General features: G+C 39.7%; 1 protein-coding gene across 4 annotated transcripts in view; it reads left to right on the forward strand.

Moving 5' to 3' along the window:
* The window catches only part of DMD (dystrophin), a 1,990,869-nt gene that overhangs the window by 1,389,246 nt on the left and 584,162 nt on the right, over positions 1-17,461 (forward strand). The window contains exon 52 of one of the 4 annotated variants that reach the window (XM_053655812.1): positions 15,810-15,845. The exons of the other annotated variants lie outside the window; for them this stretch is intronic. Within the exon in view, the coding sequence (XP_053511787.1) occupies positions 15,810-15,845 (36 nt within the window). The remainder of the gene's footprint in view (positions 1-15,809; positions 15,846-17,461) is intronic. 4 annotated transcript variants of the gene reach the window in all.

Genomic DNA, 17,461 nt, shown 5'->3' on the forward strand with positions numbered 1-17,461 from the left:
CGCCCAGTCCTCATCTCTGTGTCTTTCATACTTGTTCCTCAAAATCCCTCCCCCTTTTTCCCCTTAAGTTCCCTTCCCTCTCCCCTCTGGTCGCTGCCCTCTTGTTCTCTATTTCAGCATCTTTGTTTTTATTCTGTTTGCTTGTTTGTTTTATTCTTTAGCTTCCTGTCAAAGGTGAGATCATATGGTATTTGTCCTTCAATGCCTGGCCTATTTCACTCAGCATAATGCTTTCCAGTTCCATCCATGTTGTTGCAAAAGGTAGTAGCTCCTTTTTTATCTCTGCTGCATAGAATTCCATGGTGTATATGTACCACAATTTTTGGATCCATTCATTTACTGACGGGCACCTAGGTTGCTTCCAACTCTTGGCTATTGTAAATTGTGCTGCTATGAACATTGTGGTGCATAGGTTCTTTGAAATTGATGTTTTAGGATTCTTGGGGTATAATCCTAGCAGTGGAATTGCTGGGTCAAAAGGCAGGTCAATTTTTATTTTTCTGAGAAAATTCCATACTGTTTTCCATAATGGTTGTACCAGTCTGCAATCCCACCAACAGTGAACTAAGGTCCCCTTTTCCCCACACCCTCTCCAACATTTGTTGTTTGTTGCTTTGTCTATTATAGCCATCCTGACTGGTGTAAAGTGGTATCTCATTGTGGTTTTAATTTGCATCTCTCTGATAGCTAACGATATTGAGCATCTCTTCATGTGTCTCTGGATATTCTGTATGTCCTCTTTAGAGAAGTGTCTGTTCAAGTCCTTTTCCCATTTTTTAATTGGGTTCGATGTCTTCCCTAGAGTGGAGTCGTGTAAGTTCTTTGTATATTTTGGAGATTAAACCTTTGTCTGGGGTATCATTGGCAAATATGTTTTCCCATACAGTTGGTTGTCTTTTTAATTTAATACTGTTTTCTTTAGCCATGCAGAAGCTTTTTATTTTGATGAGATCCCATTTGTTTATTCTTTCCTTTATATTCCTTGCTCTAGGGCACATATTCGTAAAAATGTTGCTGCGTGGAATATCTGAGATTTTCTTGCCAGTGTTCTCCTCTAGGACTTTAATGGTGTCATGGCTTATATTTAAGTCTTTTATCCACCTTGAATTTATTTTGGTGTATGGTGTAAGTTGGTGCTCAAGTTTCATTTTTTTGCACGTAACTGTCCAGTTCTCCCAACACCATTTGCTGAAGAGGCTATCTTTACTCCATTTTATGTTACTGCCCCCTTTGTCGAATATTAATTGACTGTAGAGGGTTGGGTTGATTTCTGGGCTCTCTGTTCTGTTCCATTGGTCTATGTGCCTGTTTTTATGCCATTACCAGGCTGTTTTGATTACAGTGGCTATCTGGGAATAAACCTAACCAAAGAGGTAAAAGACCTCTATGCAGAAAACTACACAGCACTGAAGAAAGAAATCAGGGAAGACACAAACAAATGGAAACATATACCATGTTCATGGATTGGAAGAATTAACATCATCAAAATGTCCATACTACCCAAAGCAATATACAGATTCAATGCAATACCTATTAAAGTACCAATGGTGTATTTCACAGACATAGAACAAACACTTCAAAAATTTATATGGAATCATAAACAAGCCCGAATAGCAGCTGCTCTTTTGAGAAAGAAGAACAAAGTAGGAGGGATCACAATACCTGATATCAAACTGTATTACAAAGCCACTGTAATCATTACTTTTTTTTAAATGTAACTTTTACGAGCTCCTGTTTCCACCTCTTAATAGGGACATTCGAAGGTACTTTGAGTGACAGGGTGAAGGAGATAGGACAGGACCCTTCTCCCACCTCCAAAGGCCTTTGGTTATATACCAAGTCAGCCACCCGGAGCAGGATTCACCCGGAGCAGCATTCTCAGTGCTTTGTGCCTCTTGTACAGTTTTGTTGCCCTTGTCACTGGCTCTAACATACTACTGAGCCAACCCAAACAAGGATGTCACAGTGTGACAAGCAGTATAATGTGAAATGACTGCAGAACCACCGTAGTAGGCTGAATAATGGCTTCCCAAAGAGATCTGAGTCCTAATCCCCGGAACCCGTGAATGTGTTCTTCCTACACAGTGAAAGGGACTTAGCAGAGGACGGAAGTTGAGGATTTTGGCATGGAGAGATTTTCATGGATTATCCTGGTGGGACCAGTGTAATCACAAAGGTTCTTGTAAGAGAGAAGACAATGCCCTGATACAAATACAATCAGAGAAAAATCAGAAGATGCTAACCCGCTGGCTTTGAAGGTAGGGGAAGGGGCCACAAGCCAAGGCATGCAGGCAGCTTTTAGAAGCTAGAAACCACAAGGAAATGAATTCTCCCCTAGAGACTACAGAAGGGGCACAAGATTCACCAATGCCTCGATTTTAGCCTCTAAGACCCATTTTTGGACTGTGGTGTCCAGAACTGTGAAATAATACATTTAGGCTGCTCTAAGACACTAAATTGTGGTAATTTGTTACAACACCCATAGGAAACTAATATAGCCATGAACATCGAATAATAACCAATTTTGCCATTTTAGTATGAGCTATCTCATTGGGGTTTATCTTAATTAAGAGGAAGAAAGGAGGGCATTGAGAAAATGTCATGAGCCCTCCATTTGAACCATAGAAGCATGTATTTCCTATCTTATAAAAATGGCAAAGTTCCCAACTAGACGTAATTTTTTTTAAATGACAGATTTGAGTGTGATCATGTGGAGTAACAGCAATAAAGCGGACTGGAAAGGAAAGTGTTCCCTTGCACGCGAAGTTGGAAGACAATGAGTAACAAACCAATTGCTCAGTTTTCTCTTCTGCTTTTCTTTTTTTTTTGTTCTGGGTGTGTTTAACCCATTGTGCTCCGCCTTAGAAAACAAACTGCAGTGAAGCACTGATGGACTGGATGGCAGAAGCATAGTCAAAGGAGTAGGGAAGTGAAGAACGAGTTTGAGAAGAGAGAGTGGAGAAGTTTGCCAAGAGGCCTGGGGCAGGCAGACAGGGCTGGGCTTAGCAGTCAGGCAGACCTTAGTCCAAATGCTTTTCCGCTCCTAACTAACTGGCAGGCTAGCTGTGGGGGAAATTATTCATCTCTGGGCCTATTTCCTCACGTGTAAAAATGGATATAATACTCAGCTAGGTAGAGTTATTATCAGGATCAAATAATGATGTTTATAAAACATCTAGCACAGTTTCTGCTACATTGTATCTGCTTAAGAACTTGTAGCTGTTGGGGGAACAAATGTGAGGGACACAGGGACGAGGGCTGGGGGGGAGGTGGGGAGCGCGGGATGGGGGGGCTTGGATGGGAGAAATAGATAAAAAACTGTACTTAAAAAATAACTAAATAAAAAATGAGAAAAAAAAAAGAACTCGAAGCTGTAATGTACTGGAAGGAAACAGTGGGAAAGGAGATCTGGGCCATTTTATTCAACCTTTACCACCTGTTAGCTTTGTGACCTTGGGCAATCTATGCAACCTCTCTGTGCCTCATTCTTCTTGTCTATAAAAGAAAGCGGAAGGACCAAGCTCAGGCGGTTCCTACAAGTTAATATTTCTAAAGTGCATTGGACAATTTTTAGCACGCAGGAAATGCACAATACCTCATTGTTGTTATCCTGTTGTAATTGTTACACCGTAGGAGTTTGAATTGTAAGGCAGTGAACATTTTCAGGAGTGGACTGACAAGTTTTAGTGGATATTTCTGGTGAATGCTATATTTAACTGGTTCAAGATTATGGGCAGATAATTACTATTAAAAGATAGCAAGGTGGATATTTATTAAACAGAAACTGCTTAATCAGTTGCACCTCTCACGTTTCCTGTCCTTCTCATGTTTTTATCTCCCCCCCTTTTTTAAAGATTTTATTTATTTATCTTTAGAGGAGAAGGGAAGAAGAGAAGGAGAGAAACATCAATGCATGATTGCCTCTCATGGGTTCCCTGCTGGGAACTGGCCTGCAACTCAGGCATGTGCCCTGACTGGGAATTGAACTGCTATCATGTGGTTCACAGGCCCACGCACAATCCACTGAGCTACACCAGCCAGGGCTTATCTCCCATTTTGTGCTGCCCCTTGTTCAAACCTGTAATACTCTTCACTTCTCTTTAATAACACATGGACTTTAAGTTGCTTTTGTTATCACTTGTGCATACTAGCATCCCTTTTGAGAACCAAAACCTTGAAATTAGCTTTGCCTTTAGCCTACGTAGCTTTGTGAAGTTTTAATTGAAGTAAGGATGTCATTCACACCTGCTCTGGCCTCTGTCTGGGAGAAAACTTCCCTGAATAGGTGGGTGATTAATAGAGGGGGGTGGAATATGGCAATTCAAATCGAGGTAATGGAAACTGTAACCAACTAACAATACTGATTTACTTAGTATTATTAGCTTTTGCCTTCACCTAGTTCTATGCCACTAAGGTGTTAGGTACAGCAAAAGGTAAGCAAGTTTGCTCTTCTCATATGAATAAAACAGAGAAGAGTGGCCTGCTACAGAATTCTTAGCACAACCAGGAATTACTGCTTCTGTTTAAATTACTGGAGATTTATGGAAATGGGTGTTCATAATGCAAAACACTCCCAATAAAATAGAAAATTAAACTTCACTCTTCCCAGTAATGTCAACAGCATGGTTAGGTACGCAGCACTACAAACACCATTTAAGAACTGATGATACTCACATATGGAGCTGATCTTAAAGCTCACGGTTAAGAAGCTGCATGCATTTTCCTATCAAACAGAACATAAAGTTTCCATATTCCTCAGGATCAGATTCATTTTGAACCATGTGTCTACTTGGAACTATGCCACATAAAGCCATTCCCCCGAGCTAGGCCCTTCTCATGGGGCAGTGTGAGTGTGTGATGTCTGGCAGCAGTGCTGCCATAGACCCGTTTTTATAAGATAAGAACAAGTAGGAGGAGCCAAGATGTTGGCAGAGCATGTGGGTGTTACACCCACCTCCTCCCAGGACCAAACCAGAATGACAACTAAAACAAAGAGCAATCAACATGAATAACCAACCAATTGGCTGAATTGGGAAGAACCTGAAAATCGGAAGCAGTAATCAAAAAACTCCCAGCAAACAAAATTCTTGGCCCGGATGGCTTCACAGGTGAATTTCACCAAACATTCAGAGAAAAACTAACACCCTTCCTCAAACTATTCCAAAAAACTCAAAAGGAAGGAAGACTTTCAAACCTCATTCCTGGATAAAACGGCATTTGACATGTACACAGTGGGCTGCTACTCCGCCATAAAAAGGAAGGAAATCTTAGCTTTTGCAGCAGCACGGATGGACCTGAAGATTATTATGCTAAATGAGATAAGCCCGCCAGAGAAAGACAAGTACCATACGATTTCACTCATATGTGGGATCTACTGTACAAAATGAACTAACAAAATAGAAACAGTCTCATAAATACAGAGACCAGACCGACAGCTCTGAGAAGGGAGTGGAGTTGGGGGAGGGGTAAAAAATGGTAAAGGGATTAGACTAAAATGAAACTCTTAGACACAAGCAACAGTATGGTGATGACCAGAGGGAAAGGGGGGGTCAGAGGGGTAGAAGAGGGTAAAGGGGGGACAAATGGTGATGGAAGGAGACTTGACTTGGGGTGGTGAACACACAGTGCAATATACAAATGATGTGTTACAGAATTGTACACCTGACACCTATATAATCTTACTAAGCAGTAACACCCCCAATAAATTTAATTAGACATAACAATAAAATAAAATTTGAACCAGGAAAGTTGTGGGAATTGGAAAGTATATCCGAGATCTTCCCCAGAGACTCTGGCCCTCCTTTAAAACTGTCACACTGCAAGTTTCAATTGAGTGAAAGGCTCTTTTGTGCTCCTATAGGGATTAGCTATTCTATTATAACTTTCATATCCCCCAATACCAATCTGTTCTTTGCTTATTGAAGAGAGCTTTTATGTCATCAAATGCTATTTTTTGACCGAGAAACAGAATCATTGTTTTATTATAGAAATTTTCCCCTTAACAACAGCCAAAATAAATAGCCCATCTCCCAAGCTCCTCTGGATCGATGTCTCACACCTCCTACCCACAGCAACACTTCCCCACGAGTGTATTAACACTCCATAATAGCAACTGTACTCACCTACCAAGAAATGGTCTTTGCAAATGATTTCCAGCTAAGCCAGGGCCTAAACACATAGCATGCAACCGAAGGCACATTTCTACCTTTTCCCCGGTCATATAATTTCTGAGAAGAAACAGATTAATGTCAGTCTCTGAGAATCTGCAGAGTTTGTTGTCTGTCTTTAGGCATGAGACCAAGTCGTTAAGCTTTTCCCCCCTTATATGATTGCAAATGGTACACATCACACCATTTTGATGTCGAACACAGCATGGAATTGCGCACCCCTCTCTTTTGTGTTCAGCCCCGTGGGGACGCGTGCGGGTGTGCCTGTGTGCTCTCTCTGTCTCACCTTATACTTATTTCTAAATCTCAAAGAGGTCTCTGAGCCACGAAACCCTCCTGCCTTACGTGAGCATGTGATTACCTACTGCCCAGGTGTCGTCTTCACTCTGTAGCGCTCAGAATTTGGTGGGGTCACAGGGTTGAGACTGGATGGATTAAATGTATTCCACCTATCAGATTTCTTAATGGCTATTGGTATAAAGAATCCCAGACTAGCTCTCTATGACTAGTTTCTACCTAAGGTAGTTGAATTCTTATGCATAGACTTCTGGCTCTGATCTCCCCAAGACTGGTTGATATACATGTAATTATTTTCATTCTTACAGAAGAATAAACTGAGTCCGATTCTGTCCTTCTCTGTGCAATCTGAATCGAACAGCTGTGCCAATTATTTTGATAATTCAAGTCTCGACATCCGCCATTTGAAGACAGGAAAAGAGTCTTTGGGGACTTGGAATGTACCCATTGATTGTGTACAAGAATTGAATTGCCTCTAGAGAATCGCTCGTTTCTCCACTTCACTTGCCACATACAGGTAGCGTCACAGAACAGTAAGATCTCTCACTCTGCCTCAATTTATTGATGGCCGCAGTTGGCAATCAACACCAGGGTTCTTGTCTCAGTACTTGAGTCAGGAGCCTCTCTGAAACATTTTGAAGACATGAAAAGGTTGAATGCATTTTTAGCATAACCTTTCATTTGCTTCAACTTTTCATTGTGGTGAGGATCAGTGCGGTGCTTGTTAAATCACAAGCTCCTCCTTCCGTACAAACAGGTGGCATTGTCGGAAAACTCATTTTCCAAAGGAAATACCATAGGTCTCATGCAGTAATAGCTTGAAAAGGACGTGGACAGCTAGGTTCATAAAATATGGCATCCTGATATATTCCAAGTCCTTATTACCCTGGCAGTGATCTTTGAAGTCATACTTCTGGAGAGATGCTGTTCTTCCCCCATAGTCTGAAAATTTCCATTTCTTCTTCACAGCAGGAATGGAAGAATTGGACACAATATTGTGAGTGTTTACTTTTACTGGTAACCGAAACTATAGTCCCTCTCTCCCCCCACCCAATTTAATATAATATTATAAATGAGATTACAAAAGCTGTTCAGTAATTCTCTGGGACCCTTTTTTTTAAAAAAAATAATCAGCAGGGTTAGTTATATTACTTTGCTTACACGCAGCAGAGTTCTTTCCTCCTGAAATAAAATAATGCATGAGGTTAAATTAGAAATGTTTTTGCATGTTCTTCTGATGGGATATTGAATCCAAGGGGACAGATGAGGTTTTTGTTGGATTGTTGCAATTTGGTTTTCCAGGCCCCTCTTCTTAATGACTTTGAATGCAAGACTGCAGGGTTAATATTTCCAAAATGCCACTTTTACTGGGGTATTCCTCTGTTCTACAACCCCCAGTGACTCCCCATTACCTTCAATGTAATATTCACTCATCTGATGTTCAGAGCCCCTGGTCTCTTTTGCCAACTTCATCACCATCATCATACTTCTGTTCACTACAGACCTGTCCTCCCCACTGTTTCCTAAGCACTCTGGTGTATTCAGGCCTCCCTACATTGGACTAAGCTCCATCCGTGTCCTAGAATCTCCTCTTTCTCTTTCCTGGGTCATTATTAATCCTGTCCATCCTCCAAGTAATAGTTCAGGTTTCCGGTCCTTTATGGCACTTTCTCAGAGCATACTCATATTAAAATTCCATTCTTCAGAATGTCATTAGCATAGTCTGCAGTCTCCAGACTGTTCCGTTTGTCATTTGCATATCGTCTTCTGTTATTGCCTAACCGCACATGTGCATACGCATGGGCAGGCCTGAAGGTCGTCTCCTTACAAGTTCATTGTAAGTTCATTGACTTCATTGAGCAGGCTCTTTCATGCCATCCTCTATCACCCATAAAGCACACTCCCTACTGTAGTGTACCATGCCAATAAATATTTTCGACTCATTTGAGAGATCAGTGCTCAATTACTTGTCAGCTCTAGCCTCCTTTATCTGGGATTTCTGCAGACTTTGAGCGACATCTTTAGGATGCAGAAATCAGGATGTTCTGTACCAGGAAAGATAATATAAATAATGCCCTCAGTTAGTTATATTTTACTACTCATGTCATACAATCTATCCTCCATTTCATTAATTTAGTTCACTTATAATGTAGTTTGCTGAATAGGGTACTCTGATTTGATAGAAGGAAATCAATCTTGATCAATCGAAGCTAGAACGATTCCAAAATGATGTTATTCAAAATGCAACAAGAAATCAATAATGGAAAATTTGAGCAAGAATAATCCCAAAATATGTATATCATAAAATGATTTCAGATTTTCCTTTTCTTCAAATACATGTAGGGAGAAAATTATATCACTTATTTCATTCGGTCATACTATTGAAAGCCTGAAAATATGATGCATGTGGCAAAAATTCATCTTAAAACTGCCACAATTATCCTTTGTCAATATGCTAAATTTACAGAACAATAGTTTCAAGAAATGTGAACAATGTAGAATAACTAACAGATTTAATGTTCAATAGCCAAAAATATCAGTGCCTTTTCTGTCAGCTTAGAAGTGTATTTGTAAATCATTATCTAAAATTGTAGCCTAAAATTCTTCTTTCTTCTTGACTTCGAAATTGTATTTCAAGATCCCCAATTTAGACCACATTATTTACTCACTGGCTTATGTAACTGAACGGAGTTTTCATTTTTGCATGCTAAGAGTTTCATGAAATGGCAAGCAAATCAATCCTTTAAGTTTTCTGTGACAGGATAATTTGAAAATGGTCATCATAATCTCTTTTTCAACAAAGGAAAAGAATTACTTTGAAAATAACATACTAATAGTAGATTAGCTTTCTATTACAAGAAAAGCCTCAAACTTGTGGGGTTTAAGATACATTTTTTAAGCTCATAAGACTACCAACAAATAGGAAATACATTGTGATGGGTAGAGAAATACATTTCACAGACTATCATATTGACTTTGAGTTTTATAAGAATTTCTTTCTTTTTTTTTAAAGATTTTATGTACTTTTAGAGAGAGAAAGGGAGGGAGAAAAAGAAGGAGAGAAACATCAATGTGTGGTTGCCACTCATGTGTGTCCCACTAGGGACCTGGTCCCCAACCCAGGCCTGTGCCCTGACTGGGAATTGAAGTGCTGACCGTTTGATTCACAGCCCACACTCAATCCACTGAGCCACACCAGCCAGGATTGTTTCTTTCTTTACAATCACTTTGGCACTTTTGCTGGATACTTTCTCAGATCCGCTGTCTAACTTCCTGTTTTATCCTGAGAGTCTGGATAATGTGGGCAGTGCTTACTCATTGGTTGAGTCCTTCTAACCGAAGGAACCCACAGAGCAGCACATGAAAGAACAGCGACTCAGGACAGCTTGGCCCCTTTCCTGACTGACAGCAGTAGTGCCTGTCAAGCAGTCTTCTCCCTGTAGCTACTTCTCAGATTCTATTAACTGCACCCTCCACTTAACCTTTCAGGCCTTGAGGAGGAAAGGCTCCCAGTTCCAGTCTGAATGAGTCATTTGTGTATTTCAGGGGCCCTGGCTGATTCAGTATCTCATCAGTAACATAGTTAATTTCCCGTTTCATCTTCCCATTTATGCACACCTGTGTAATAATTATATCCTGCTATATCATAGCTAGATTATACACAGGATAGACTAGGTACTTTGTAACTGTATCATAGCTCTTAAGTGTGTAGACTCTGGAGCCAAATTGTCTGTGTTAGAAGTTCTGCCACTTATTAACCTGTGATCCTGGACAAATTGCTGGACTTCTTTTTCTTTCGTTGACCTTAACTGTGAGATGGGGATAATAATAATTCCTACCTCGTGGAATGTAGTGAGAATTACATTGATCATTTTTTTTAATTTAAAACTTTTATCATTCTTATTAAGTGATAGGAAATGGCCCAAGCATTTTACGAATATTAACCTATTCTCGGGACAAACTTAAGAGGTAGATACTCTTATTATCCTCATTTGCAGTGGTGGAAATGAAGAAAAGAGCAGTGGAGTAACTTGGTGAAAATACTAAAGCCGGTAAATGGCAGCCAGGATTCAAACCCAGGCAGCCTGACTCCAGAGTCCATTCTCTTACCCACTACTTTATGATACATTCTTCTGGCACACGTAAGTGCTCAGTAAATAACTATGCTGTTGTTATGATTTCCCATTGTATTTGTTGTTTTCAAGTTTTATTGTTTGCTAAATTACAAGTTTATTTTGAGGAAAGACACCAAGTGTTCTGTGTCTTATATGTATTAGCCAAATGCTGGGCATATAGTTGCAGGTACATAATTGTGGAATTAATTATTAGTTGTCTCCCACATAAATTTCTCAAGATCTCCCTATCCTTGGGAACAACTAATGTTTAGGGAAAACTGGAAATGAACTTGACATCCCAGCAGCCATTCTTCTTGTCAGAATCACAGGTTCCCCTTTTAATCCCAAATTCTTTCCTTGGATGGTTCACCACTCTCTTTGCAGGTCCCCTGCCTTCCTTCTACTGCTATTGAATGACTTGGCTTCTCCAAGAAGCGATAGTTTTGATAGGGGCCCACCTTGGATGACTACTAACTGTCCTGTTCTGCTTTCCCCAAAGCATGAACTTTTCAGCTTCATGACTGCTACTTACAGAAATTTAAAATCCATTCTCAGGAACTCAGCCAGAGGCATGTGATTAATGTGATTTAATTCAGGTTCAAATGTGTTTTTCCTCATCACCAATTAACTGGTGTTTCGGGCAGGGCACACAACTTTTATTCTCTGCTAACTTCAGGATTGAGGTCAGGATCAGCTACGTAATTTATGAGGTCCAACTATAAATAAAAATTCAGGTCCCCACATTTAAAAACTCATAAAGAATAGCAAGGGCAGTGGCAGCACAGAAAACCAGGCATGGAGCCCTTCCAAGTCCAGAGCCCAGGGCATGGTGTAGGCTGCATTCCCATGAACTTGGCCATAATCAAGGTCTCTGCCTGCTCAGGGCACTTCTCACTCAGACAGGTTGAAATTTGTTTTCTGTCTTAGCTTTGCTATCTGCCATATCTGAAAACTGGCCCAAAGTTCTTTTCGCATTTCTTCCAGGAAGCCTAGAGGTTGTTACACATAAAGAATTCCTGGTGGCTCATTTCAGTACCCTAGTGTACTCGAGCTCTATGTGTATAATGGAACCACGCCATTGCTGTGTGAATCATCTAAACAGTCTGCTTCTCCTCCTATCAAATTCTAGGCTCATTGAAACTAACGGCCATGCCCATTTTTTTTTTTTTTTGGTAGCAGGTTTTTTTTCACTGTCATCTTACAGTTTTATTATCCTTTTCCATTTTAGTGAATTTGCTGGGGTGACACGGGTTAACAAAATTATACACGTTTCAGGTGCAGAATTCTGTAATACATCATCTGTACATCATATTGTATGTTCACTAGCCTCAGTCAAGTCTCCTTTCCATCACCATGTATCCCCTCTATACCCTCCACCACCTCCCTCTACCTCCCTAGCCTTGTTGCGGGAGGGGTGGGGATTGGAGGAATTAATTTTAAAAGGGGGGAAAAAAACAACAGTTGTTTTTAGTAGAGCAAATTTAAAATATTAATTCACTTGAGTGGAATCTTGAGTTGTGTTAATAATATTCAATAATTGTGAGTTATACATCTGCTTGGTAATATCATGGAATCATCATATTATATGGATATGAAGAGGCTTAGGGCCCTGGCTAGTGTGGCTCAGTGAATTGAGTGCCGGTCAGTGACTCAGGGGGTCACCAGCTAGATTCCCAGTCAGGGCACATGCCTGAGTTGTGGGCCAGGTACCCAGTAGGGGGCGTGCAAGAGCCAACCACACATTGATTTTTCTCTTCTTCTCTTTCTCCTCCCCCCTTCTCCTCTGTCTAAAAATAAATAAAATCTATGAAACAAAAGAAGCTTAGGGTCTAGAAGGGCAAAAGTGGGTGTATTAGTTGGGGCCCAAGATGAAATGTTCTAAGGTAAGTTTAAACAGGAAATGATTTTATTAGAAGGAATATCTATGAACGCATGAAAGGAAACAAGAAGCAAGCCAGGGAAGGTGGAAGAGCCCTTAGACCAAAATGCAAGTTGCCCCAAATTAAGGAAAGAATGATAGAAGATTGGATACAAGCATCCATGTCTGCAGTCTCAGGCAAGTTCCCCAAAGTCACTAGGGAGTCATTGAGCCCAAGTCAGCCAGAGGAGCTCCACGTCTCCAAAGAACGGCTCGGTTGTAATGTCTCAGTGACCTTGAGGTACTGGTGGGGAGGAAGGGGTGGTTTCTGTTCAGTGTAGTGAGGGCTTTCCCAAGGCAGCAGCTGGGTTCCCTGGTCAGTTAGGTCCCGCCTATAAAAGTCTTGCATGCACTCATGGCTGTCGCAGTGGGTATCAGCAGTAGCGATGTGTGGAGACCTGAGAGCACAAAACTACTAGAAGAAGACATGGGGGGAAAGCTTGCCATTACTCTGGCAATGATGTTTTGGATATGACACCAAAATGACAGGCAACAAAAGCAAAATAGACTAGTGGGATTGTATTGGACTAAAAAAAATTCTTCACAGCAAAAGATTAAAGCAACAGAATGAAACGCCAATAAATGGAATGGGAGAAAGTATTCGCACACCATATATCTGATAAAGGGTTAAGATTCAAAATATATAAGGAACTCATGCAACTCAGTAGCAAAGAAAGCAAATAATCCGATTTAAAAACGGACAGAGGAACTGAATAAACATTTTTTAAAAGAAGACATTCACATGACCAACAGGTACGAGAAGGAGCTCGAAATCACTTGTCATCTGGGAAACACAAATCGGAACCACAATGACACACTTCCTCACACTTGTTAGAATGGCTATCATGAAAAAGACAAGAAATAACAAGTGTTGGCAGGGGTGTGTAGGGAAGGGAACTCTTGTACACTGTTGGGAATGTGAATTGATGCAACCAGTATGGAAATTAGTATGGAGGTTCCACAAAAAATAAAAATACAACTACTGTGTAATCCAGCAATTTCACTTCTGGGCATCTTTCCAAAGGAAGTGAAATGAGGACCTCGAAGAGATATCTTCATCCCCATGTTCATTGCAGCACTATTTACAGTAGTCAAGATATGGAAGCATCCTTAAGGAAGAAGGAAATCCTGTCATTTGTGATAACATAAACAATATACTAAGTGAAATGAGCCAGACACAGAGAGAGAAATTGAAAAGAATTCAAATCAGAGAAACAGAGCAGGATGATGGTTACCGGGTCCTGGAAGTGGGGTGGTAGAGAGAGGGAACTGGGAAGGTGGTGGTCATTGAATACAAACTTTCAGTTATCAGATGAGTACGTTCTAGACCGCTATTGTACACCATGGTAACTAGAGTTAATAATAACATATTATATACTTGAAATTTGCTGAGTAGGTCATAAGTGTTCATATCACATACACACACACACACATAGGTAACTATGTAGGATCATGGATAGGTTAGCTAGTTTGTGGTGATTGTTTCATATCAAGTTGTACATCTTTATATACAATTTCAATTTGCGAAATCAACCCAAATAAAGCCCCAAAAACACAAAAAAAATGGAATCTGAAAGACAATTAAAAAAACATTTTGTATGATTTAGACAAGGAAGTGCCATAGCTCCACTTCCTTCAGAGGATGCTCTTTGACCTCTGTATTTGGTTAAATATCTCTGCTACATCATTTGATAACTCCCACTCTTCCCCTACCATAACACTCTCTTCAGTTTATTGTAATGGCTTATCACCTGCTTGTCCTCACTACTAGTTAATTTTCTCCTTGAGAATAGTGACTTGCTCCTCCTTTGCTGCTGTATCCCCTGTACCTAGCTCAGTGACTGACACAGTGGAAGTACTAAAAAATAGTTGCTGAAACCCGATTTGGAGGACATTCTGCAAAATACCTGGCCTGTATTCTTCAAGCCAATCAATGATGTGAAGTTCAAAGAAAGGCAAGATCTAGTTCAGATAAAAGAGACTAAGGGCATATGACAACTTAAATACAATGCACGAGCCCAGATCAGTAAATGAAATGCAATTAAGGGGATAATTGCCATACTATGAATAAAGAATGTGGATTAAAGTACTAAAACTACATTACGTTTCATGACTTTTAAATGGAGCTGAGGTTATGTAAGAGAGTGTCTTTGTTCTTAAGAAATAAACACTGCAGTATCTAAAGATAAAGGGCATAATATCTACAGAATATTCTTCAATGGTTCAAAAAATGGTATCTGTAATACTACATATAGAGGTATTATATAAACACAGAGAGAAAGACAGAATGATAAGTGACGAATATGGCAAAATCTTAACAATCGGTAAATCTAAGTGAAAGGATACATGGGCTTCTTTGACCACTCTTGTAGATCATCTGTCATTTTAAAACCATATAAAAATAAAATGCATGTTAAAAATGTATTTTTGAATGAACGAAGGACAAAAGGATAGCCAACTCCAGTTAGGAAGTTTTTATGAAGACATTACCAACAGAGGTGATGGTAGAACATTCAGAGAAGTAGAGAACTCATGCCAGGCAGGAAATATCCAAGCCAGTTTAAAGTGTAAATGAGAAATGAGGAAGTGGACAATAAAGAGAACTTTGGATTTGGCCAATCTATTCGGAAAGGCAGCCAAATGCAAGAGCAGAAGCCAGAATGAATGTGCTCAGTGAGGCAGCTGAAAGCTAGACAGATGATCAGCATCCTCACAGGTAAAACTCTTCCAGTTACTAGAAAGCCCAACGGTTAGGACCTACTTGGCTTACATGCTTGCTTTTTTCCTTACATAAAGTGGTCCTATAAACGTTTCACCTTGTCGGTCTCTCACGTTCATTGTTAAAGTTGTAAATAAAAGGGTACACGGTCTACATGTTTATGTTATGTGTAAACTTAATTCCTGTTTATCTTCTGAAAATGGCAGCAACCGCAGTTCACCACGGGCTCTTGTTGTAAATGTAATTACGTCAACATTACGGAGTTTTGTAGAAAAATATAAAAAATATGGGCAGACTGTTGTTAAGGTCTTTTCTTAGATAGCTCGGTACTAAATATTCAAGTAAACACAGAGTTTTCTCTGAGTATCATTTAGGTAAAATTCCATTTTAACAAACACAATAACAAAATGCAATTCTTTCTAAGAGCCTAAAGTGACCTACTTATAGTACGTATGGCTTCCTTGTTAACTTCCTTTATCATAAGATTGCTATTTATAACCACTTCCTTTAACCCTGGGGGGACTTAGTAGGATTAATGACTTATGATTCACTTTGTATTTGAAGTTTTTTTTTTCCCTTCCATCTTTGCTCAGCTAGTGGAATCCATGATGAATTCTCATCTCCAAGGGGTAAGCTGTTTTTAGTAAAACCCCCTCGCTGGCTTATGATTCCTTAGAAATAGCACTGATTCCTTATCTTTCTTGTCTTTGTTCCTTCTAGAATGGTAGACTCCATGTGGACATGCTCAATGATCATGCCTATTTGCGGTTGAGCATGTAATGCTTTTTAGTCTTGTTCGCTTCAGTTTAGATGTGCCCTGAGTAGCTGGGCTCACATCGGAAAACCAAATCAGCATAATTAGCATTCTACTTGTTGAGTGGGACACATAGAGACAGCTAAAGTTGGAAAGAAGAAGCTGAAGAAGAGAAGAGGATTAGAGGGCCTATGAGGATGGAGATCGGAGGTGAAACATAGGTTTGGAGACAGTAGCATCTGCCAAGAGCACCAGGTTGGGGGCAGAGAACAGAATTTTGTAGGTGGACACTTGGGAGGTTGGTAGGTGTTCCATCATCTGTGAGCGGTTTAGTGGAACAGAGATGCAGGTCCCTGTACTTGAGAAGTGATTGGATTATAAAGCTCCGTTGTCATGTGAAAGGAATTGTAATAGCAAATAAACAGAGTACACTCCAAAGAAAATCGAATGAAAAGGGAAAAAAATTGTTTTTCTCACAGCATGTATGGGTTCTATTCATTAGCGGGAAGGTCTTTCAGTCGCTGTTTTTTTTCTAATACCTTAAAGAAAACAACACTTAAATGTACGCCATATTCAAAGCCTTCTCTTTATTTCCAGAGGAAAAAAAATCAAAGAAGAAAATGCCCATTCTGTTCTACTTAAAAACCACTATTTACTGAGTACATTAGTGTCTTATACATTCTATAGCAATATGTATCGTTTCTTTACCATTTCCTTTTTGAAGTGGATGTTGGTTTTGGTTGACTAAAGAGTGCGGGATAAAGAGTTAGGATTTTGTTTTGAAGTACTTTGGAAAGCATAGTTTCATTGCAATTGTGAATCTCCTTAGATTTTTAAGGAGGCTGCCTCAAAGGATGTCATTAATAATCTCCTCAGGTGCTTGCAAACCATGTGCCTGTCAGCGGAATTACAGAATCACCCAACAGAGAACAGGTTTCGTGATACCCTGAGACCTCCTTTGTTCATTACAGCGGAAAATGTCTTGTTTTAAGTCTAAACTGACATGCTTGCTGATTTCAATGGTGAAAGATGTTCATTGTGGTCAGGTTTAATATTTAGAGCCTGGTAAGGTTCAGATTAAAGTTGATCAAGTTACTTCCACAGCACACTTCTTAAACAAACTTTGTAATCCTAAAGAAGGGGAAAAAAAAGTATAGCCCACTGCATTGAGTAATGTATCCAGAAGTGAGAGGCAAAGAATAGGTTAGTTGTTTGAGGGTGAATTAATATTAAGTTGAAGGAAAATAATAAAGGTAATCTTTGTTATGTAAAAATGTCCAGGTATCAAATAAACATAAATTTTCATTGAAATTATAGAAAGCGTTCCTAAGGTTTTCGTTCTCTACTATAGTTGTAACACTTAGAAGAGTGCCTGGGAGTTGATATTTATAAAATGGAAGAATGAGTTAGTGAATGAATGAATGCGTACTCTTTGCTAGCTATGTGTATTTAGAGTTCTTTGTTCAATTTGAAGGGAAGATTTGACTATAT

The sequence above is a fragment of the Artibeus jamaicensis genome, unplaced genomic scaffold (genome assembly GCF_021234435.1).
Source record: "Artibeus jamaicensis isolate MK-2021 breed Jamaican fruit bat unplaced genomic scaffold, CSHL_Jam_final scaffold_1283, whole genome shotgun sequence".
Lineage (NCBI taxonomy): Eukaryota > Metazoa > Chordata > Mammalia > Chiroptera > Phyllostomidae > Artibeus > Artibeus jamaicensis.